Source organism: Leopardus geoffroyi, chromosome B1 (assembly GCF_018350155.1).
Source record: "Leopardus geoffroyi isolate Oge1 chromosome B1, O.geoffroyi_Oge1_pat1.0, whole genome shotgun sequence".
NCBI classification, from domain to species: Eukaryota; Metazoa; Chordata; class Mammalia; order Carnivora; family Felidae; genus Leopardus; species Leopardus geoffroyi.
The window spans coordinates 20,210,132-20,232,896 of record NC_059327.1 but is presented as its reverse complement, the minus strand read 5'-3'; the positions used below and the strand labels follow the sequence as shown (position 1 = coordinate 20,232,896).

General features: G+C 36.6%; 1 protein-coding gene across 49 annotated transcripts in view; it reads left to right on the top strand.

Annotated features, from left to right (window-relative positions):
• PCM1 (pericentriolar material 1) overlaps nt 1-22,765 on the top strand; it is an 84,733-nt gene that overhangs the window by 48,902 nt on the left and 13,066 nt on the right. For 21 of the 49 annotated variants that reach the window (XM_045454355.1, XM_045454279.1, XM_045454270.1 and 18 more), the window contains 11 exons: nt 4,482-4,646; nt 7,153-7,209; nt 10,433-10,605; nt 10,948-11,079; nt 15,044-15,164; nt 16,532-16,690; nt 16,947-17,080; nt 19,225-19,359; nt 20,367-20,564; nt 22,164-22,226; nt 22,459-22,594. In XM_045454355.1, coding sequence (XP_045310311.1) covers nt 4,482-4,646; nt 7,153-7,209; nt 10,433-10,605; nt 10,948-11,079; nt 15,044-15,164; nt 16,532-16,690; nt 16,947-17,080; nt 19,225-19,359; nt 20,367-20,564; nt 22,164-22,226; nt 22,459-22,594 — 1,473 coding nt within the window. The remainder of the gene's footprint in view (nt 1-4,481; nt 4,647-7,152; nt 7,210-10,432; nt 10,606-10,947; nt 11,080-15,043; nt 15,165-16,531; nt 16,691-16,946; nt 17,081-19,224; nt 19,360-20,366; nt 20,565-22,163; nt 22,227-22,458; nt 22,595-22,765) is intronic. The other 28 variants (XM_045454346.1, XM_045454322.1, XM_045454477.1 and 25 more) reach the window with 3 other exon arrangements.

Below are 22,765 nucleotides of genomic sequence, written 5' to 3'. Positions count from 1 at the left end.
TGGGACTTAAGCTGCTGTCTTGAGAGAGAGCACAGCTGGTTATACTGTCCCTGATTTACTAGACTGAACTGCTCGTGTGTTTTGCACTTAGGGACAATTTTCAGCAGTAGCATGCTAAATCTTCACTTAGCTTTGTTTGCAATGATGGTGATGTATTTTCATCTTTAGCAGGTCTTTATATGTAAAGGTACATATTACTGCGTGTGACGTAAGGTGGTACAAATTGAGTGATAGTGACAATTCTTTACACTTCCATCCTAATTCAGACTTTGAGTTGAGCATCATTTCTTGCTGTGCCAGATGTTTCTTGCCTGGCTGGATGCATAAGACCTGTAATTTGGCTACTCTCTAGCAGGTCCATTCCCTCTTTTGATATTGTTAGAAAGCAGTGGGATCCTATAGTCTAGGTCTTCCCCGTTCTTGGAAAATCAGATTGAACTGTTAATGTACTATAACTGTCCCTGAGTCTTTTCATTTTTCTTCTCTTCCCTCTCCTGTTGTTTACTGATGAAGACTGAGTTGAAATGCATGTCAAGCATTGGGAAGGGCAAGGCCTGACAGATGTGGCCAGCAAAGAAACAACCCTTTTTAGAGTCACAGAGTTCATTACTTACATAGGCATAGAAATGAGAGCATCTGGGAGTCCTAGCTCCCTGTGTTCTTTGTTCTACATGCCACAAGGGGACACTGAGACAGAAGAAGCCAGATGACAGTTGCAACATGAGTGGTAGGACCCGTTACTGGGGAGCCGGTGCCGTGCTGCAGCTACAGTCCACTTTATAGTCTGGCGGTGTGCCCCCAGAGCCTGAGAAAGAAAGGTCTCCTATTTCATCAGAACCCAGGAGGAGATAAAAAATACTTTCATGACAGCTTTACGAGGGGGTGGGGGGAGGCAAATAAAAAATGGCCACATAGTAGTTCCTCACAAGCCTCCCTTGTTCTCATATTCTGTGCTCCAGGAGGATCATAAGGCCTTCTGTCAAGACTTAGACTCAGCTGCAGTTCATTCCTTACCTGTGTTGCCTTTGTGGATATGTGCAAGGTCTCCAGGGTGCCATGGCTGAGCTGTGTCGCTAAAGTGGAGACACAGCTAAAAGTATGGGTTTTTTCTAGCTGTGTCGCCACTCATTCTGAGTAACACAGATTGTGGGCAAGGGAAAGAGTGATGAGGTGGGTTGGGAGATCCCTTATGCTAATGAACATGTGGTGGTGGTGGTGTTCTACTAGCTGGCCTAGCCAGTGGAACTCTGGAGTCTCAGTAGTCTTCCTTAATTCTCCATTTTACCTTTTCCTTTTGTCAGTCGTATACCCTTATTGCTGGACCTGTTTATGTGAAGGTCAAAAATAACCAAGAGGGCTCTTTTTCCAGTAAGTTTCATGCAGAATGAATGAGAGTGGCTAGACTTTAGTCTCAGAGACCAATGAAGAAACTAGGAACCCAAATATGAAATGATAAAGTCCTAACTTGAATGATGGCCTTAAAAATAAAAAGGGAAGGTTAATTCCAGAATGGATGTTACAGAGAATGAATCGACAGTATTTTGGGGACTTAACTTGTTATTAGTAGGGCAGCTACTGTGATCTGGAGTATGTAAGTAGCAAGGCTTTAGGCTCTCTTGTCTCATTCTGAGAATGCTGGGGGCAAAGATCAGAGCTCTGTAGTCCCGGGGAAGACTTGGTTGGAGGATGGGCTTCTGTGCATCTCCTACTATTCTCACACCCTCCTTCCTTCGAAGAATATCAGTCTTTTGTCACTTCAGGGTGCTAATGGGAAAGAGTGTCCCTGAACAAGTAGGTGCCATTGTCCCTACCTTGCCTGTGTGAGAGCATTGCCTTTGCAGCTGTGGAGACTGAGTAGAAAAGCTTCCTCTTACTGTCTTGGTGGGACACTGACAACTTGCTGGTGAGAATGTTGCTTCACTCACTGTAGGAGTGAGGCTTCCAACTGCTGTCTGCATGCCAGTGAAGCTACCCACAGTTGGGTCCAGCCTTCAGGGTAGATAGGAGTCCTGACGTCCAGTGAACGTAACAGTGCATGCAAAAGGGACCAGCAGCTAGAGAGAAGCCACAGAAGCTGAACACTAGATAGAACAGGTAAAATCCAGTAAAAACAGTTATTGAAGGAAATACACACTTGAACAAAATCCTAAAAACACTTAAGTGTATTAAACTAATAACAAATTCTATAGAACTAGAAAAAATGGTTTTCACATATAATGTTTAGATTATTCAAAAAAGAGGGTAACTGCTATTAAGTCCCAAATTATTGGCCTAGAAAATTGAGGGGACAAACCATAAGACTCTTAAATAGAATAAACTCTGGGTTACTGGAGGGGTGTTGGGTTGGGGGGATGGGCTAAATGGGCAAGGGTCATTAAGGACTGCACTTGTTGGGATGAGCATTGGGTGTTAATATGTAAGTGATGCGTCACTGAATTCTACTCTTGAATTTAGTAGAAATGCAGCTAACTGTTGTCCAGCTGGGAGGCAAGGGAGGAAGGTGTCCACATACCCCTATGTATATTCTGATAAAATTCCTTAATCCCAAGGAAAAAGTAAACATCTTCTAAGCTTCCAGACTGGAAGAACAAGTTCTGTACGATAAAAAAGAACCAAACTGACATCAGACAACACAAGAAGTAGAAGAAAGTGAAATAATGCCCATACACAGACAGAAGAGTACTGCAGCTCGGGAGTCCTGTATTCAAACTGGTCACGATGAAAAGAAGATATTGGTGTGTCCTATCTGCCGAAAACAACAGGAACAACATATGAATCAGATTAGACACCTTTAATATAGGGAAAGGTGAAAAGGAGAGGTAACAGTTCAGTAAAGAAAACAACAGATCAATCTTCAGTTACTAATGTAAATTGAAAAGTGAGATATTAGCAAATTTAATCTGCCACGAATCAAAACAAATATTAGACTGTTGTCAGTAGGGTTTATTACAGAAATGTAATCATGATTCATTATCAGGAAATCTGTCAACATAATTTTGATATCAACAAATTGAAGGACAGAAGTCATATAATCATAGTGGTAGATTAGGTAAACTTTAAAGTCATTCCTAGTAAAAATTTTTAAGTAAAATGCACCTAAGAAGACAGATATTTAATATTTGATATAATGAAGGCTGTTAGCTAATGCCAATCACAACATTGTAAATGAAAATACTCCAAAGATAATCTGTATCAAAATTAGAAATTAAACAGGGGTTCCCTCTCCACCATCATAATTGTCTAGCATTGTTTGGAAAGCATTATCACAAAAAAATTAAATAAATAAATAAATGGAAACATTTTATATTTTTCTGAGAGAGCCCAAGAGACACTGGAAAATAGCTACTAAAGTTAACAACATAAATTAGTAGAGTAGCTGGTTACAAAATAAGTGTGCAAGTATTTTTAGCTGTTGTAGTAACAGAAGAATGGAAGTTGGGGGGAAATACTCTTCCCGTGGTAGTATCCAAAGTTATAGGGGGTTAAATCCTTAGGGATAAGTTTAACAAGGAAAGTGCTACATCTATAAAAATGTAAATATTTTTGAAGAACATGAAATAAGATGGAACAAACATAACTTTTTAGAAGAGAATGTGTAAAATTATTAAATATCAGTTCTCCTCAAGTTAAGAAATGCTTTTAATGTGATTCCATTTTGAATCCTTGTGGACTATGGACTGTTTTTGAAATTAGAAAAAAAAAATGTCAGCACTTGTATGGAAGGACAAATGTCTAACAATAGCCAAGAAAAGAAGAGAAGCTAGGTAGGACTTGCCTTATCAGATATTTAAGCATTCTGTAAAACTTCGGTGGCTATAAGAATGAAAATGGCATTGGAATACGTATGCCATTTAAATAATGCTCAGAAGTAAAACTTAATAAATAGGGACATTTAATATATTGACCAAGGTTGCATTTTACTTCATTGGGAAGAGGGTAGATATAGCCAAGTATCCATGTGCAACAAAATAAAGTTGAAGTCCTATCTTGTGCCATATAGCAAGGAAAATTTAGTAGGATATATAGATAACCTATGGTGGGTAAGACCTTTTAAATCAAGTCCTGTTACACACAAGTTATAATAAGAAGGCACACATATTTGACAAGTGCCCATTACTCTTCTCTCTGTTATGGACATTTTATGTAGACTTGATAGGATTCTTTCTTGTATTTCCTAACACTGAAAAATTGTTAACTTGGAGTCTAGTAGGGAATTTGGGTCATATAAGGCCTACCATATAGTTTGAGTTGGGATGTACTCATTAAATATCAAAGGACAATGAAGTGTTAGAATATATTATTGTTACCCATGCTTCCAAAGGTTATTGCAAGACATTGTTTTACTATTTTGTATGTCTATTTATACCAGGCCTTCATATATTCTAAATTGGGTTACGTGTACTATTTCACTATGGAAATCAATTTCCCTTTCAGTTTGAGTTAGTTGCAACTGATAACAGTTGTCACTTTTTTTACTCAAGGGTATGAAAGTGCCAGTATGTCTAGCACATGTGAACCTTGCAAAAGTAGGAACAGACATTCAGCCCAGACTGAAGAGCCTGTTCAAGCAAAAGTATTCAGCAGAAAGAATCATGAGCAGCTGGAAAAAATAATAAAATATAGTAGGTCTACAGAAATATCTTCAGGTATGTTCTTTTTTGGTTTGCTTTAATCTAAGGACTTCTTCATCTTAGAGTTGAAAAGTGGTCTGTTGGAATCTTCTGTCATGTGGAAGGTGTTGTAGAAGTAGGGTAGATATATTTTTGATATCAAGAGATGTAAACTGGAAATATTTTTAATTGCGATACTAGCTTTCGACATTTTGATAAAATTCTAAACAAAAAGTATAGTTGACATTAATTTGGAACCGATTTGAAATTCTGAAAATCTTCTCTGAATAATAATTCGATATAAAATCATATCATTCCTTGCTTAAAATCTTTGGCTTTACCATACTTAATGGGAAAGTCCAAATGCTTTAATGTAACATCTGTCCAGCGGAGATTTGGCTCTTTCTTGCATCTCTAGACTCTTCTCTGCCCACCCTCTGCCTTGAACTTGTCTCTTCTTTCCAAGGCTCTGACCTGAAGTTTGCCCATAGTTATCATGCCATTTCTCACCTCAGGAAGTGTCTTTTCTGCCTGAGTCCTTTTTGCTCTTTGTAAGCCTTTTTCTTTACTGGAGTCTTAAATAAAATGTTAATTCTGCATAATTTCTCTGAAATTGTATCCAGATCTAAGCTCGGATATGTTTCCCTTTCTCCTTTTTTGTTTCTGTTGTAGCCTGTGTAAATCTCTTCTGTTGCCTGTATTACATTTTATAGTAATTACCTGTTTAAGTGTCTGTCACCTTTTTGAGTCCCTTGGCAGCAGGTAATACCTTTCTTTTTTTTTTTTTTTTTTTTTAATTTTTTTTTTTTTCAACGTTTATTCATTTTTGGGACAGAGAGAGACAGAGCATGAACGGGGGAGGGGCAGAGAGAGAGGGAGACACAGAATCGGAAACAGGTTCCAGGCTCTGAGCCATCAGCCCAGAGCCTGATACGGGGCTCGAACTCACGGACCGCGAGATCGTGACCTGGCTGAAGTCGGACGCCTAACCGACTGCGCCACCCAGGCGCCCCAATACCTTTCATATTTGTACCTTCAATGTTTCCATGATACTGGACACATGGTAGGCACTTAGTGTTGATTGAATGAATGGAGGAATGAATGAATGAATGGAGTTGTATGCATTTGTCACTGTTTTACATTAAGTACTGGTACTTTCCCAATTTATAAAGAACAAGTACATCTCAAAGAAAAATGAAGAGGGAGGCAGTAAATATAGACTCTTCTCAGGTGTCAGTAGGACCCTTGGTGAAAAGCTAGAGTAGCAGCTACCATTTGTATTATGCTCTACTATTTACAAATTAAATTACTCATCTCATTTGAGCCTCATAATGCTGTGAATTGGTTTTATTTCCATTTGCAGTTGAGGAAACATGGTCAGAGAGACCTGTTTTTTTCCCAATGTCATAAAGAGCTGGTAACATAAACTGGTACAGTTTTTCTGGAAAGCTTCAAAAGTCACGCCCTTAACTCTGTAATTGTACTTCTCTATGCTAAGGGGAAAAAAAAGTGAAAACAATACTGGTAGTTAGTGTTGTCTGAACGGTATGATTCCAACTATGTTAACACAAATATCAATGAAAAAAGACTGGAAGAAAATCCATCAAGATGTTAATAGAGATTTTATCATTTTGAAACTTTTCTGTATTTTCTAAACTTTTCATAATGAGTATTTATTGCTTTTGTAATCAGAAAAGAAACACCACATTTGTTTGTGTTTTGAACTGATTGACTTCCTCAAGGTCCTGTTGCTAGGAGATTGCATAGTGGAAGTTTCAGTCCTGGTCTTCTGCTAAGTCTAGGATCCTTTTGGCAAAACTATCAATTCTACTGACACGACCCCAGCATTTTACCAAAATTTTGTAACTTTTATCCCCTTTCACTGTCTTTATCAAATAGTGGTATCTTCAAAGAGTAAACGAGTGGAGGTTGGGGAAGGGCATTAAATTGAAAGACTTAATTGGACTATTAAAGTTACCTAAATAATAGATATTTGGTCATAGTTCTTCAGACCTTATTACTGTTAGAAAAATATAAGGATTGAATTTTGGTGCACTAAAAAATGCTTGAATTGTGTAAATATACACTGTGTGTATTTGCATATTCATGCTCTGAAAACACTTTGTTTTAGTCACTACCCTGAAATTCTTTATAGCATGTGCTAGTGCTTTTTGATACATGATTACTAGAGTGTAGCACATAGGACTGCTAGTATTTAATTGTCCTGTCCTCTCCCTAAGGAGTTGGGGGAGTTTCATCTTGATGTGTATGCTTCTGAGAGTGAATGGCAGAAGTGTATTATGATAGTCGTCATCAGTCACATTGTTTATATATAAGTTTATGGCAAATCTTCTTGTATTTTCCCTAATAAGATTATTTTAAAACAAAGTAAAAACCTTATCTTGTGATAACATTTCAGTTCAGGCAAACAATTTTAAAGAAATTTGCTTTTTTTTTTATTCACTTACTCATATTATATAGACCCTGTCTTTACTATTCATACACATTTTATGTTCATCCTTATGTCTGCCCTTTCCTACAGCACATGCTAGGAGAGTGCTACAGCAGTCTAACAGAAATGCATGCAATGAAGCGCCAGGTAACAATCTGCTTAGTTTTGGTGTCCAGTTTGTGTTAATTTTTTTCCATTAGTCCTAAATATCCTTAGTTTTATTGCTCTGATTATTTTTAGATTTAGCTTAGTGTATATATGTCATTTGCCTTGTAAAAGTGAGAGAGACTTCATAAAATTCTGAAGGCTTTCATTTATAATTCTTTACTTGGGTGATAAAATGAGCTGCCTTTCTGGTTTTCATTTTCATTTACAGTATAGAACATAGCCAACACATTCATAAGGGTAATAGAAAATCTTTTTATAATTTAGTGTTTTATTTGAAGTTATTTATTTTGTATTTCTTAAGTGCTTAAAAGCATTACTATTTTTTGAAACAAGAATACCATTATTTTTTCCTAGCTTTGATTTACAGTGTTTAAGTATTACGTGTGACTTCTGCTGTACCTGCCTGCTTATTTTTCGTCACTAGTCAACATCTGTATTTAAAAATGAGCCAATACACCATTAAACAAAAACAATGACATGCAAAGACCTTGATAAATAAAAAGGCATGGAAAATTACAAACATTCCAAAGTGCTGTTTTGATCTTTGTCGTATATATTTTCTTTAAATATGGTTCTGTGTGATTTAGAATTATAAATATTCTTTAATGGTTCCCTACACTATACATAAGTGAAAAATAAAAGTCTGTTGTGAATCTGTAGGAGAATCTAGAGAAAAAACAAGGATCTAGCACAGACTAAACTTGACTGAGATCAAGGATTTTCTATCTTAAACAAATGCATTTTAGTTCAGGAGGAGAAACTGGCAGAAACTTTCTACCTCTGTTGCAGGGCTAGAGTCGGGAGAGGGGGGTGGAGCATGTGTTCAGCATAATTCATTATTTGTGAATAATTTAATCTTTAGTGATATATAATTTAGAATGAAAATTTTATCACCTACAGAGGTATGACAGATGTCATTGAATATGCTTTGTTTTTATATCTTTGAAATGATAAACATTTTCTAAATTAACTGGCCAACTGTAGTACGTAAATTGGAAGTTTGTGTATTAAAATCTATTTTTTTTTTTTTTTTTTTTTTTTAATTTTTTTTTCAACGTTTATTTATTTTTGGGACAGAGAGAGACAGATCATGAACGGGGGAGGGGCAGAGAGAGAGGGAGACACAGAATCGGAAACAGGTTCCAGGCTCTGAGCCATCAGCCCAGAGCCCGACGCGGGGCTCGAACTCACGGACCGCGAGATCGTGACCTGGCTGAAGTTGGACGCTTAACCGACTGCGCCACCCAGGCGCCCCTAAAATTTATTTTCTTATCTGGATTTTTTCTTTAGAGATTTCTTACAGAGACTTGAAATAAATATCACATGTGGACATTTTAAAACTAGTAAAAGAACATTGGTATTTTATTATTTTATTTTATTTTATTTTAATTTTATACTTAAAAATGTCTGAGGGATAGGGAAGTTGTGTATTCATTATTATTATTTTATACTTGTAGAAATTGAGACCTGAAGATGTTAAGGTTTAAGACATAAGTTGGTAGGAGGTTTTCTCATTAGGCCTCATTTGCTTTGCATATTCTTATCCTCTCTTGCAAAAAGTGAATTAAATCTTTATGATCTTTGCGTATTTATTTAAAACCACAGTATATCAAAACACTCAATATTTTAAATTCTCTGTTTTAGAATCTTGTCACTGATATTTGTGGAACTTGAATATTTAACTACCCATGTTTCTACTATTGCTCTAGAAAGGGTACTGAGTTTGATAGCTAGAAGAGCTAGAGACTTAAAAAAAAATTTTTTTTTAATGTTTATTTATTTTTTGAGAGAGACAGAGACAGAATGCAAGTGGATTGGGGCAGAGAGTGAGGGGGACACAGAATCCAAAGCAGGCTCCAGGCTCTGAGCTGTCGGCACAGAGCCTGACGCGGGGCTCAAACCCACGAGCTGTGAGATCATGACCTGAGCCAAAGTCGGACACTCAACCCACTGAGCCACCAAGGTGCCCTGAGGCTTTTTTTAAATAGAGAACTGAAAATGGGAACAGTTTAAAAAAAAATTTTTTTTAAGTTTATTTATTTTGAGAGAGAAAGTGGGCAAGGGAGGGGCAGTGAGAGAGGGAGAGGTGAATCCATGCCGACAGTGTGGAGCCTGACATGGGGCTCGAACTCCTGAACTGCAAGATCATGATCTGAGCAGAAACCAAAAGCTTAACTAGCTTGAGCCATCCAGGCACCAGAGGAACAGTTGTTAATTTGCACTCTTAAAAATAAAAGTATGACTGTATTCCTTTAAGGGCAATAATTCTGTGTTACCAACAAATACATATAGCAGAATTGTTGCTAAATAATAGAGTGATGCCTAGATTCTGTGTAACTGAAAACTTGAAATGGGTCATACCTGGTCCAGCTTAGGCTGAGTGTGTGAGTAAGACATTAGCAAAATTGACCTATATTGTGTTGCAGTTACAAATTCAATTTTCCATCAGTATAGAATGGTAGGTGAGATTTGAGAACTGATAGACCTAACTAGATAGACCTTAAGATAGTAGTTTTTATTGGCAGCATTTAGTTTATTCTAAACCATAACTAAATAAATTTCCTTTTCTGTAATGCAGTTCGTATTAGCAAAAAAAAAAAAAAAAAAATTAATCTGCTGTTTGTTTCATTCGAGTGCTGAAAGATTTCCATTGATTATTCCTATGAAATGTGTAAAATTATCCAGATCATTTTTTTTTGAGAAATAAGTACAGTCTGAATAATGCTAGGTAATACTATCCATACATTTAAGTATTTTTCTAATATATATCTTGATAATTTTTTTTTTTTTTAATTTTTTTTTCAACGTTTATTTATTTTTGGGACAGAGAGAGACAGAGCATGAACGGGGGAGGGGCAGAGAGAGAGGGAGACACAGAATCGGAAACAGGCTCCAGGCTCTGAGCCATCAGCCCAGAGCCCGACGCGGGGCTCGAACTCACGGACCGCGAGATCGTGGCCTGGCTGAAGTCGGACGCTTAACCGACTGCGCCACCCAGGCGCCCCTATATCTTGATAATTTTGAGATTGTTTTTATCTTGGTACTTTTTAAGATTCTTTTTCTACTTTAAAAGCCCTGAAATAGAATTGAATATGTTCTGATTTTTAAGTAATTTAAACCTGAGAGTACTGATACAACCCAGTAGAAATGGTCAGGAATGTACTTCATCACTATTAACTTTCTGATCTTTTATATCTTCCAGAAACTGGGAGTGATTTTTCCATGTTTGAAGCTTTGCGGGATACCATTTATTCTGAAGTAGCTACATTAATTTCTCAAAATGAATCTCGTCCACATTTTCTTATTGAACTCTTCCATGAGCTTCAGCTACTTAATACAGACTATTTGAGACAGAGGGCTTTATATGCATTGCAGGTATGTGGTACCTAACATTCTTTTTCCTATCCTGTGTGGTACTGCTCTTCATGATTATATCTGGTTGCTTTCTTAGACTGAAGTACATCTTCTTCCATATGTATAATGATCCATTTTTCATGTGTTGTCTTACCATTTTATTTAAAGCTTCTTGCATAGCTTAAATAGCTTTTCTAAAAGTCTTTCTGAGCAATTTTTTAGTGTTTTGTCTTTAATGTTATTTCTTCCTCATAATTAACAGGTGAGGAGAATTGCATTTGTTATTCTATCTGCTTCTGCTTTTAAATTTGTGAAAAAAAATTAAATGTTTTACGTAAGTAACCATTTTATTTCCTTATTTAGGACATAGTATCCAGACATATTTCTGAGAACCATGAAAAAGAAGGGGAAAATGTAAAGTCAGTGAATTCTGGTACTTGGATAGCCTCAAACTCAGAACTTACCCCCAGTGAAAGCCTTGCTACCACTGATGATGTAAGCTGATCATGATTAATGTAGACATAATTTCAGTATGCAGTAAACAAAAGTTAAATAAGTTGTTATAAATTGTGCAGATACCTGATAATTGCGTCTTTAGCTTTCTTAAAAAGCTGAGTAAAACACATCATTTTGAGGTGAGGTATACAACTCAGTTAAAATATGCCAGCAGTTAAATCCCCAAAATTATCTATAAATGATACGTTATAAGGTTTAAAATAGCTGTGTTTATATCTCTGGTGCCCAACATAGGAATTGATTGATAACAGATATTTAGTAAAATGTCTTGTGTTTATTCAAGACATTCAGTAAACCAGACTGCAGTCAGATCACAGAGCCCTTAAGTACATAAATACAAGATAAATCAGGTCTTTGGGTCAGAAGAGAGAAGCCTGGACAAAAAAAAAAAATTATCCAGGGAAAAAAGCTAACGTACTCAAGTTATTGAAGAAAATTTTGAATAAAGTAAAAGCAACTGGGAAAAGGAAAAGAGTGGTGAGGAAAATGGTGTATTTTCAGTAAATGGTGTTCTTCAAGTAGGCCCTACCTAGCATAGAAGTGATTGAATGAGTGAATGGCAAACCACTAGGATAGTGAGGAGATGATGTGTTAGGGGTTTGGAAATCACCTAAAAGGTTTGGACCCTGATGCTGTTATAAAAGGTAATATGTGGTCCTGGGATAGCAAATACATGTCTTTTTTCTGCCAGTTCTAGTATTTGGAAATTCACGGATAAGAGTTCCATAACTGAATAGCAGGTATCTGCTATAGAGAGTCAGAAGCAGTATTGCTGTGTTTCTGCCCATTTTTGATATTTTAAGTTCTTTTGAAAAGATAGTATTTTCTCAAAAGATTTCTTGTTTTTTCTTCACATGTACTAATTTCCTTACAACTATTGAGGACATTTTCTGAATTTTTGCTCTTTAACTTACATTCATGTTTGAAACAGTACTTTCCCAAGTCATCTTTTCTGCTTAAAACCTTAGGCTCCAACTCCTATACCTCTCTGAATACAAACTTGTACATGGTTTTAATTCACTTAACAGTGTCAAATACATAATGTAAGTAATTGTTACTTGGGATTGCTGTTACAACTACTTGGAAATCGTGTACTCTTTTTTTGTGGAAAATGAAGAGTGGTCCAGCTGTATACAAAAGTAGGAGATATGCAGTTACATTAAAGTTTATTAGCTACTGAAATAACTTGCTGAGAGCATGAATGATGTCTCTGTCTCCTATACCTCCCATTGCCTCCCTTTTTATCCAGATTTCATATACATGGTATTACTTCGTTATTTTAAAATGTTTGAGCACATCAGTAGCAAGTTGAAAACTGAGCTACAATTTATGATAAAGTTAATTTAACCTGACAAGATTTTAAAGTTAAATAAAATTTAAAGATATGTGCTTCCTGAGTAAGTGTCTTAGTTCAGGCTGGTACAACAAAGTACTGTACACTGGGTGGCTTAAACAGTAGACATTTATTTCTCACAGTTCTGTAGCCTGGGAATTCCAAGATCATGGAGCCAGCAAATTTGGTACTCAGTGAGGGCACTCTTCCTGGCTTGCAGATGACCACCTTTTCCACGTGTCCGCATGTGGCTCCGATGTCTCTTTTCTTGTACGGGCACTGATGCCACCATGGAGGCTTCGCCCTCATTACTTCATCTGAGCCTTGGTTACCTCCCAAAGGTCCACCTCCTAACACATTGAGAGTTAAGGCCTCAGCATACGGATTTGGGGGGTCGACACAGAGATTCAACCCATAACCATATTGATTTGGCACAAAGAACTGTACTTAGTATTACTTTTAAATAACTAAATTGTTCTTTAATTTTTCATTCAAAACTTCATTTCATCATTAATGTTATTAACATCCACACTTTGTTAACGCTATTTAGTCAGTAGCAGCACAACATCCAGTGTTCCAACCCACAGATCTAGAGCAGTGCTGTCCAGTGGAACTTAGTACAATGATGGAAATGTTTCATATGTGCATTGTCTAATATGGTAGCTATTAGCCACATGGGGCTATCGAGCACTTGAAATGTGGGTAACAGGACTGAGGAACTAAATTTTAATATAAATAGCCACATGGCTCGTGGTTTCCATATTGGACAGATACAGACTCTCATTCTCCAAGTTTCTAAGCCAAGGTCTTTTGAGCTTCATTTATGGAGCTTGTATAGACATATTTCAGAGTATGTAAGAGTTTTCATGTCCAGGAAAGAGAGAAGTAAAAGTAGGTATCTGGGAATTATAAGTCAAAAGAGAGTTGAAGAATTGAAGTTTAGGAAGAGGAAGAAACACCTTGTATCTTCTATTCCAGGTGCCATAAAATGGCAAAAGCACTTCTACCTTCCAATCTTAATTGAAGGAGCAACAAAATGACTCCATTTCCTGAATCATATTCTGTAATGCCTGAATTTCCTATAATCAGAGACAGAGGTTTCATTTCATAACTTAAGAGAAAAATTTTAAAGATTAATAGGAGAGAGAACACAATTGTGAAGTGGGTTTTAGAATGTGGGACTCTCCTTAATCACACTGTACACAAAAATTATTTTGAAATTAAATCCTGAGAAGGCCAAAACTATAAGACTTCTAAAAGCAAATCTTCATGATTGAACATAAGCAAAGATTTCTTAGGGTGCACAAAGCATTAACTGTAAAGGAAAAATTTGATAAACATCATAAAAATAAAATCATTCTGCCTTTCAAAAGACACCATTAGGAGAAAATAATTTAAGTACATATATCTGACAATGACTATATAAATAATCCAGACTCTATAAAGAACTTTTACAATTCCCTTGTAAAACCAACAGCTTGGTAAAATATGGGCAAGATTTGAACAGGCACTGCGTGAAGGAGGATCTGTAAATGGCCAATGTCCATGTTAAAACCACATGAGGTGTTACCTCACATGCACTAGAAAGGCTGAAATTAAAAAGGTTGACAATGAGAAGTGTTGGTGTGAATATAGAGCATTTGGAACTTTCACACTGCTTATGGGATTGTAAAATTGTGCAAACACTTGGAAAGCAGTTTGGCGGTTTCTTATAAACCTAAACACAAACATGGCATGCAACCAGTTTTCCTTCTTAGGTATTCATCCAAGAGAAATGAAAACGTATGTCCACAAAAATACTTGTGTTCTTATGGTGATAGCATCGTTAGTCACGATAGCCTCAAACGAACATCAACAGATAAATGGATATACAAAAGATGGTATATCCTTACGCTGGAATACTGTTCAGCCATTAAGAAATAATGAACTTCTGAAACATATGACATCATGGATTAATTTCAGAAACATATGGAGCAAAAGAAAAGCCAAACACTGTAGAGTGTATATTGAATGGTTCCATTTATATGTCAAGTTCTAGAACAAGCAAAACTAATTTGGTGATAGAAATCATACCAGTGGAGTGTAGTGGAGACTGACTGCAGAGGGGACAAAGGAAATTTTGAGCTGGTGGAAATGATCTTTATCTTTAGGGAAAGTGGTTACATAAGGTTATTTTTAGAACTCATCCAACTGTACACTTAACGAGTACATTGTTGTATGTAAATTATATTTCAATAAAGTGCATTTAAAGTGAATGATGCTGTCATGTTTTTCTTCTGGTAAAACCATATAAAGTCAAGTCCTAGGTATTGTTAGGGTTTAGAGATGGGAGAATTTCCCTGAGGGTGTAGAAATCATTTGAAGTGTTTAAATTTTCCAAGTTAAAATTAGTAGCTGGCTCTGTGAATTTTTATCTACTCAAGGACATATGTTCTGCAAGGTCACTTAATATTTTAATGTTCTCTGTGTTCAACCTTTAATAACTTTAGTTATATCACAATTTTAAGTATATAGTTTTATGCCAACACATAGTTTCTTTGTTAAATTTTGGATATCATAAAAATTTTAAAGAAATATTAGTGATTTTTGTTTTTTTAAACTATAACTTAGGAAACTTTTGAGAAGAACTTTGAAAGAGAAACACATAAAATACGTGAGCAAAATGATGCTGATAATGCTAGCGTCATGTCTGTATCTTCAAATTTTGAGCCATTTGCAACAGATGATCTAGGTAAGCAGAATTTTTTATAATCTTAGAACATGACTTTAATACAGTCTTTGAATTACACTAAGAACCAGAGTTCCAAAAAGGCAAGATGTGGTAGAAAGACCATGGTTAAAAGTCTGTCCATCAGTCTAAAGTCAAGAGTCACCTGTTAATTCCTTAGCCTTTGGCAAATCATCTGATCATCTGACTGCATATCCTAAGGAAATGGGAGTCTTAACCTACCTTGCTATATGGTCTTGTGAAAAATACATACAACTTTCTAGCATGTGTAATAGGAGTTCAGGAAATGTTAATTTCCTTCCCTTCAGGGAAACATTATCCTTTAAGGTTTCCTAGTTAATAAATGGGAAAAATTGAGAGGTATCAGGGCCTCATCCAGTCACATTTTCAATAAAAATGTTAACTTCATAATTTGAGATAAGAACTTTCTTAGCATGAATAGTCTTTAGTGAGAAGCCCAGGTAACTCACAATGTGCATGACACACTGCATTTTTTTTTTTTCATCATTAGTAAAGCAAGCTTAGAGAGTTGTTGTAGAACTCAAAGGTAAGAAGAAAATCTGGAGTCTTAGACTTGGAAAGGAGACTAGAGAAAAGAAAAATGTATAGGTACCTGATTGTTTCCCTTTCAAGAGATAACAGAGATTCAGTCATTTCAGACCTCCGGGGCATTTAGCTGATAAAATAAGGTGCTATTATTCTAGTGTTTTTTTCACATGAAGAGAAAAGATTTAGGTGATTCCAAAGGTCTCCTACAAAGCAAAGGGCCAGACCTTGCCTTATTAGATGTGCACCTTTTACCAAAGCAGTAAGTCTTCTTGCCTTATTTTGACTATCAAGGACTCTAAGCCTAGCTCCCTTCTGAGTAAATACCTGTCAAGTCTGAACTGAAGTCCCAATATAGAGAAAAATCTCTGTGTGGCCAGGCTTTCCCCTTCAGGTCATTCCCCCTTTCTGAGTTAACCAAGTGTTTTGTTTCATTTATTAATTTTTTTCTTACAGTCCTTCACCACTAGCTTTGTCTGAAGTAGACAAAGAAAAACTGGGAAATCTTTTTCTCAGGCCTTTTCCTGACCTTATTTGCTTGTGTTCAGTTGGATCATTTTCATCAGGATTTGAGTGACATTTGGGATGTATTTTCTTTGTACTGTTTACGTGAAGCAACATGATGCAGTGAAATCAGAGTCTAAGGACTTCAGAGTCTAAGAGACTAACATGCCTTGTTACCCAGCTAGTGCAGTATCTAGAATTTGCTGAAGCTACGTTTCCTTACCTATGGTCAGACATTTGTTTTTTATTAATACTTTGTGAGGAATACATGACAAAGTTTGCTTTTATATTTTCTGGAAATGTTTTTATTCCATATGCAGGAAACACTGTGATTCACTTAGATCAGGCATTAGCCAGAATGAGAGAATATGAGCGCATGAAGACAGAGGCCGAGAGGAGCACAAACACAAGATGCACCTGCAGAATTGTTGAGGATGAGGACGGTGCTGCCGCCGCGGCTACCGTTCCTAACTTGGAAGGTGTGTTCCTGGTTGATTAGAAGGAAAAACCTATAGTTCATATGTACAAAAAAAAATGTATAGCCCCACCTGACGTATAATGGTAGTTTTATTTCCACGCTCTTTTCATTAAGGGTGCTAAAACTACGTAGATACTCCTTTGTGTTATTTTCCCATAAAATCATGAGACTTTAATATTTAGGATTCTGAATAAATGCATATGTATAATATCATAGGCTTTATTTTGCTAATAAGTCATTTTCTTTTTAAAAAATAGAAACTCCCATTGAAAATTGTAGTTCACAACAACCTGTAAGCGAAGTTTCTACTGTCCCATGTCCTAGAATTGATACTCAGCAGCTGGACCGGCAAATTAAAGCCATTATGAAAGAAGTCATTCCTTTTTTGAAGGTAAGCAGTAATTTCTTAAAACAAGTACTTTGTGTTTGTTTTTTAAATCTTAAAAAAGACTTTATTGTAGTAAATTCAGAAAATACAGGTAGACCTAAGAAAGCTAAAAACATCAGTTTCATCAATCCTATAAATTTATCTCCCATTATTTTATATACTCACCTCTCCAAAAAGAATATTGATATTCCTATAAATTGTAAGAATGTGTATATATTCTTGTAGATAGATGGGTAGGTATTTATTTAACAGTTTAAAACCATTCCTTCAGGTGAACTGACTTAAACTAAGTGATTATTTGCTTTCATCTGAAACAGATGAGTGTTGCCTTTTTTATTTTACGTTTTTGTTTTATCATAAGTGACACAAAACATACTTTTAAACATGTCTTTCTTGGTTAAATTGGGTATATTGGTAGTAATATTTAATATGTACAGTTATTGTCTAAGGGTTAAAAAGCCTGAATGATTTAGTTTTATGCTTAGGGAATGCAGGCATCTGCAGTCACGAAATTTCATTGCTTTTACCATTTTGTTTGTGATTTAAGTGATACCCTTTCATAAATATTCACTTAATTTAGTGTTTCAAAAAGTTTTTGAGGCCAACAAGTCTTGACTTTTTTGGTAGGATTATAAGAACTTTGTTAATGTCAGTATTACACCCAGTCACCTAAGCTAGACTTGTTGACTCTCTTAACCCTCTGTCACCAGCGAGTCCAAAACTGACTTTCCTTCCTTCTCTCCGGTAGCATAACCTTAATTCAGATGCTCGTGTTTTACCTAGACTGCCTGTCATAATAGGCAAGAAATGAATGTTTACTAAGCAGACTCTCCCCTCCCCCCTCCCCAGCCTTTGAGAGATTTCATTTAGGGACCTGGTATACTTTCCCAACTTCATCTCTCCCAATTCTCCATTTGGTACACTCACTTTAAATTGCTCAAAATTTCCTATTCCTACCATTGCTTTTTCATGCATCAGCCCTTTGTACAAGTTGTCACTATTAAAAATATGAAGCACCTTCCCTCTTTTCTGCTTGGCTGAAATGTCTTTTTCAGAGATAATTGTTGTTGTTTCTAATGCGCTTTTACAAATCCTTCTAGAACCTAGTGTGCTGCTTTTATGATATCTGTCTATCAGCCAGTAATAAGCGTCTCCTGTGAGCTGACCATTGTGCTCAGTCATGAAAGAGAAACAGCCCCTACAGCTAAAAAGTATGATTTACTGGACAGTGCATAGCATGTAGTGATTGATCATTCATGTATCTTGACTTTTCTGGTATTTGATTCCTTGAAGACAAGGGACTGTTATCCTTTTTTTTTTTTTTTTTTAAGTCACCTGCTCTCACAGTGAATTTTTCAAAAGTGGCTTTAAATCCTTCAGTTTAAGAAACCTTAGAAATCATCTAGTTTAGCCACCTCACTTTACACACTTCTATAGAAAAAAAAAACAAAAAACAAAAAAACAAAGCCAGAACAGAAACTTAGCTGAGTAAAGTTTAGAAGACCTGCCTAAATGAGTTTAGTGGCAGAAGAGAGATTAGAACCTTGAGGTTACTTGGTGTGGATGTGATAGGGACTCACCTCCAAAAGTGAACCATGATTTGGATTATTAGGTGCTTGCGCATGCTTCTCAAGGAAGATGAAGGAGAAGAAACTTGCCCAAAAGGGCTTGTTACAGAAGTTAGGACATTGGTTCTCAACTGAGGTGATTTTGACCCTAAAAACATTTTGTAATGTCTACATACATTAGTTTCCAGGACTTAGAAAGGTAAAGGTACTAGCCTCTAGTGGGTAGAAGCCAGAGTGCCACTAGACATCCTCCAGGGCACGGAGTGACCACAGTGCCGACACTGAGAAAGCTGAGTTAGAAAACACGTGGAGCAAGTGGGTAGCAGGTGAGCTGTGAGGTAAGGTGTAAGAAAGGAAGTGATGAAAAATAGTTTCTCTTATTGGCTATTACCTGCTGTGGTTGGTTAAAATGTATAAACCCCTTAACATGTATAGTGTGGGAGTCTGGCTGTTCTATGAATATTTCAAAATGTGTACCTGAAAATTGAGAAGCATCTATGCAAAATAAAAGCTCACGTGAATTAGTATTTCTTAACCAGTAGGTAAGTTTATATCCTAACCAGCTTGGATTTTTCTCAGGAGCACATGGATGAAGTATGCTCTTCTCAACTTCTAACTTCAGTGAGACGCATGGTTTTGACCCTTACCCAGCAAAATGATGAGAGCAAAGAGTTTGTGAAGTTCTTCCATAAACAGCTTGGAAGTATATTACAGGTAAGAGTTGATACTTACATGACTTACAATCTATACCCTCTAGTTGAGACTTTTATTTATTTATTTTTTTGGCTATTTTCTGGCAATATGCAGTTTATTCAAATAAATGTCCATTCCAGCAGCATCCATTGGGTGGGGATGATTGTATTAGGGAAAAAAAATTGTGTTAGGGCGTGTGTCTTCATTTGATCCAATCATCTCTAAGGGAATTCTCTCTCTTCTCCCTCCCTCTGCCCCTTCCCGCTGTATCTATCCCCCCCCCCCAAATAAATGAATAAACTTAAAAAAGACTATAAAAAATTAATAAACTTAAAATTTTTTTAATGTTTATTTTTGAGAGAGACAGACTTTGAGTGAGGGAGGGGTAAAGAGAGAGACAGACAGAATCCGAAGCAGGCTCCAGGCTCCGTACCGTCAGCACAGAGCCCGATGCAGGGCTCTAACCCACGCACCACGAGATCATGACCTAAGCTGAAGTCAGATCCTTAACCGACTGAGCCACCCAAGCCCTCCCAAAATAAGCAGACTTTGAAAAAAAGAATGCTGGCTCATGTAAAAGGAGGAAACTTGGAAAATACTCTGATATTAACATTAAAAAGGGAAGACTGTGTGTTTTCCTCAATGGGCACCTCAGCTTCTCAGCGTGGTAAATATGTACCCCTGGTACCGTGTAGGAACATTTGGTGTTGGAATTCCCTGTTTAACTCTGGTGGCCACCAATTCTAAGTAGGGACTAAATCTGTGGATGACCTGATGTCCTTTTCCTTTCCTTCTATATACTCTTTAAGCAGAACTAGCATAATTCCTACTTAGGTTAATATCACTAAAGAATATTACTGTTGTTTCCTAGTAATATTAGCCTTTAGTTTTAACTTTTTTCATACTAAAAAGTAACAGAATTGTTTTTCCCTGGGTATTATAATTTAAACTTGTTAATCCTCTGTGTTGCTCTACCCACAATTGAAGTTTACTGTAATCTTAAAGTTACTTGGTTTATCTTTGAATAGGATTCACTGGCAAAATTTGCTGGCAGAAAACTCAAAGACTGTGGAGAAGATCTTCTTGTAGAAATATCTGAAGTGTTGTTTAATGAATTGGCTTTCTTTAAGCTCATGCAAGATTTGGATAATAATAGTATAACTGTTAAACAGAGATGCAAAAGGAAAATAGAAGCAGCCGGAGTGATACAGTCTTATGCCAAAGAGGTAAATGATATTCACTTTGATTTAGCTTTAGGAGTAGTTATAATTAGCATATAAATATAGTTCTTGATCATTATTATCTGAAATCACACTTGACCTCAGGAAACATATTTTCGAAGTAATAGCAGTTAATCAGATTACACAAATCAGTACATATGGTAGCCACATACTGAATCTCAGTGGAATAGCAGTGGCTAAAAGATCAGGAATACAGACAGAAATTGGTGACAGGAATTGTCATACGTATTACTCACATGATTGTCAGTTGCTGAAGAGAGGGGGACTGGGATCCGGGCCTCAACCAGCCAGCTGCCTGCTGTAGCAGTTGCCCACCCCAGTAGATGTCCCAGGAATATTGATCACCCCAACCAACACACATGTCTTGTTTACAAGTTAGGACTTTGGTTGCACATCTCTGTAGCTTCTTATGCCCTATTAAATTTGCCTTGATCACATATGAAACTGGATGTTTTTTTTTCCCGTAAACTGGAGGCATACCAAGACCTCATACCTCTTCTTGGCTCTCTAAGCACCAGAGGGAAAGCAGGTCAGGACCCAAAACAGAAAGAGGTAACCCTTCTCCCTGCAATGTAAAGTAGATAAAGTCAAGTCATCTATTTCACACTTTTCATAATATTTTCAATCTAGACATAGATAAGTTTCAGATCATTTCAGCCACTGATTGCTAAGAGCTTGAAGAAAATAAAACAGGAAAAAAACCCATAAGAAATGGTTGGAAGGGCTGCTTTAAGATAGGCAGTCTCTTGAGGCTGTTTGGGTGGGTGTATGAACTAAGACATGAAAGACGAGTTTATAATGAAGAAGAAAGGGAAGAAGAGCATTGCAGGTAGAGAGAACCGTGAGTTTAGAGGCTGAGGCAGGATTGAGCAGTTTGGAGAACAGGAAAAAGGTTAGGGTGGCAGGAACCCATTAAATGAAGTGAGAGTGTAGATAATTCACCTAGGTAGGTAAGGCCAACCTGGTAAGGACCTTCTCTTTTATTTTATTCTAAGCATGATGGAAACCCATGGGACATTTTCACATAGAGGAGTGACATAATCTCTTGTGCAATTCAAAAGGTTTGTCTAGATACCACATTGTATAGGAATTGTAAGAGAGAAGAGATAGAAGCAGGGAGACTGTTGTAAGGTCACTATAGTAGTCCAGGTAGGAAATGATGTGACTTAGCTCTGAGTGTGCACCAACAGATCCGTTTTGACGATTGAGTCAGTGAGGAGTTTTAATGGTGTAGGTATGGATAATAAAAGTACAGCACAGGCTGGTTTCTGTTGTCTGACTTGTTGAAGGCCCATTTACGGAGACTGGAAAGACTGGGAGGCTTCAGTTTGGGGAGTGAGTCAAGGTTTTTGTTTTAGAATTAGTAAATTTGAGATGCTGTTATATATCCAGGGAGTTGTCAGGTGGGCAGTGTTGGTTTTGTTTTGCTAATTTAAAAGATTTCAGTGAAAGAGTTGAATTTACATTTCTAAGATAGCGTTCAGTGCTTTGGATTATTTATCAAAAACTGCAGATTTGTGAAAGTTACTAAATACAAGTATAATGCGGAAAGGTTGCCCCTCATTTCTGTTAACTTGCTTATAGGCCAAAAGGATTCTTGAAGGAGATCATGGCTCACCTGCTGGAGAAATTGATGATGAAGACAAAGTATGTGCTAATTAATTTGTGCCTAAAGACAGTGCTTTTGAAAGAGAAAATTAAATAACTTTTAACAGCTTTTTAACATTTGAGATTCTGACAAAACTTTAGTTTCTTTTAAAAACAATTACTTTTTGTATTTTTTATTAGATAATGACTAATTTTTTTTTTTTTTGGCAGACTTACTGTATACGTTTTTAAAATGTATTTTAAGGAATTAATTATGTTTATTTGTGACTAGGACAAGGATGAGACCGAAACAGTTAAGCAGACTCAAACATCTGAGATGTATGATGGTGACGGTCCCAAAAACGTGAGATCTGATGTTTCTGAACAAGAGGAAGATGAAGAAAGTGAAGAATGTCCGGTGTCTATTAGTAAGTGGAAAGGCTCGTACTAGGTGTATATGCGAGTTCTTTATAGGTCACTTATTCACACAGTTGGGGGGAGTGTAATGATTACAGAGGTAGGTGTCAGCCACTCCGGATTTTTTGGTGTGGCCCTGCCTAATTATTTCCCCTTTCTGTGCCACAGTGTTCTAGTGCTTA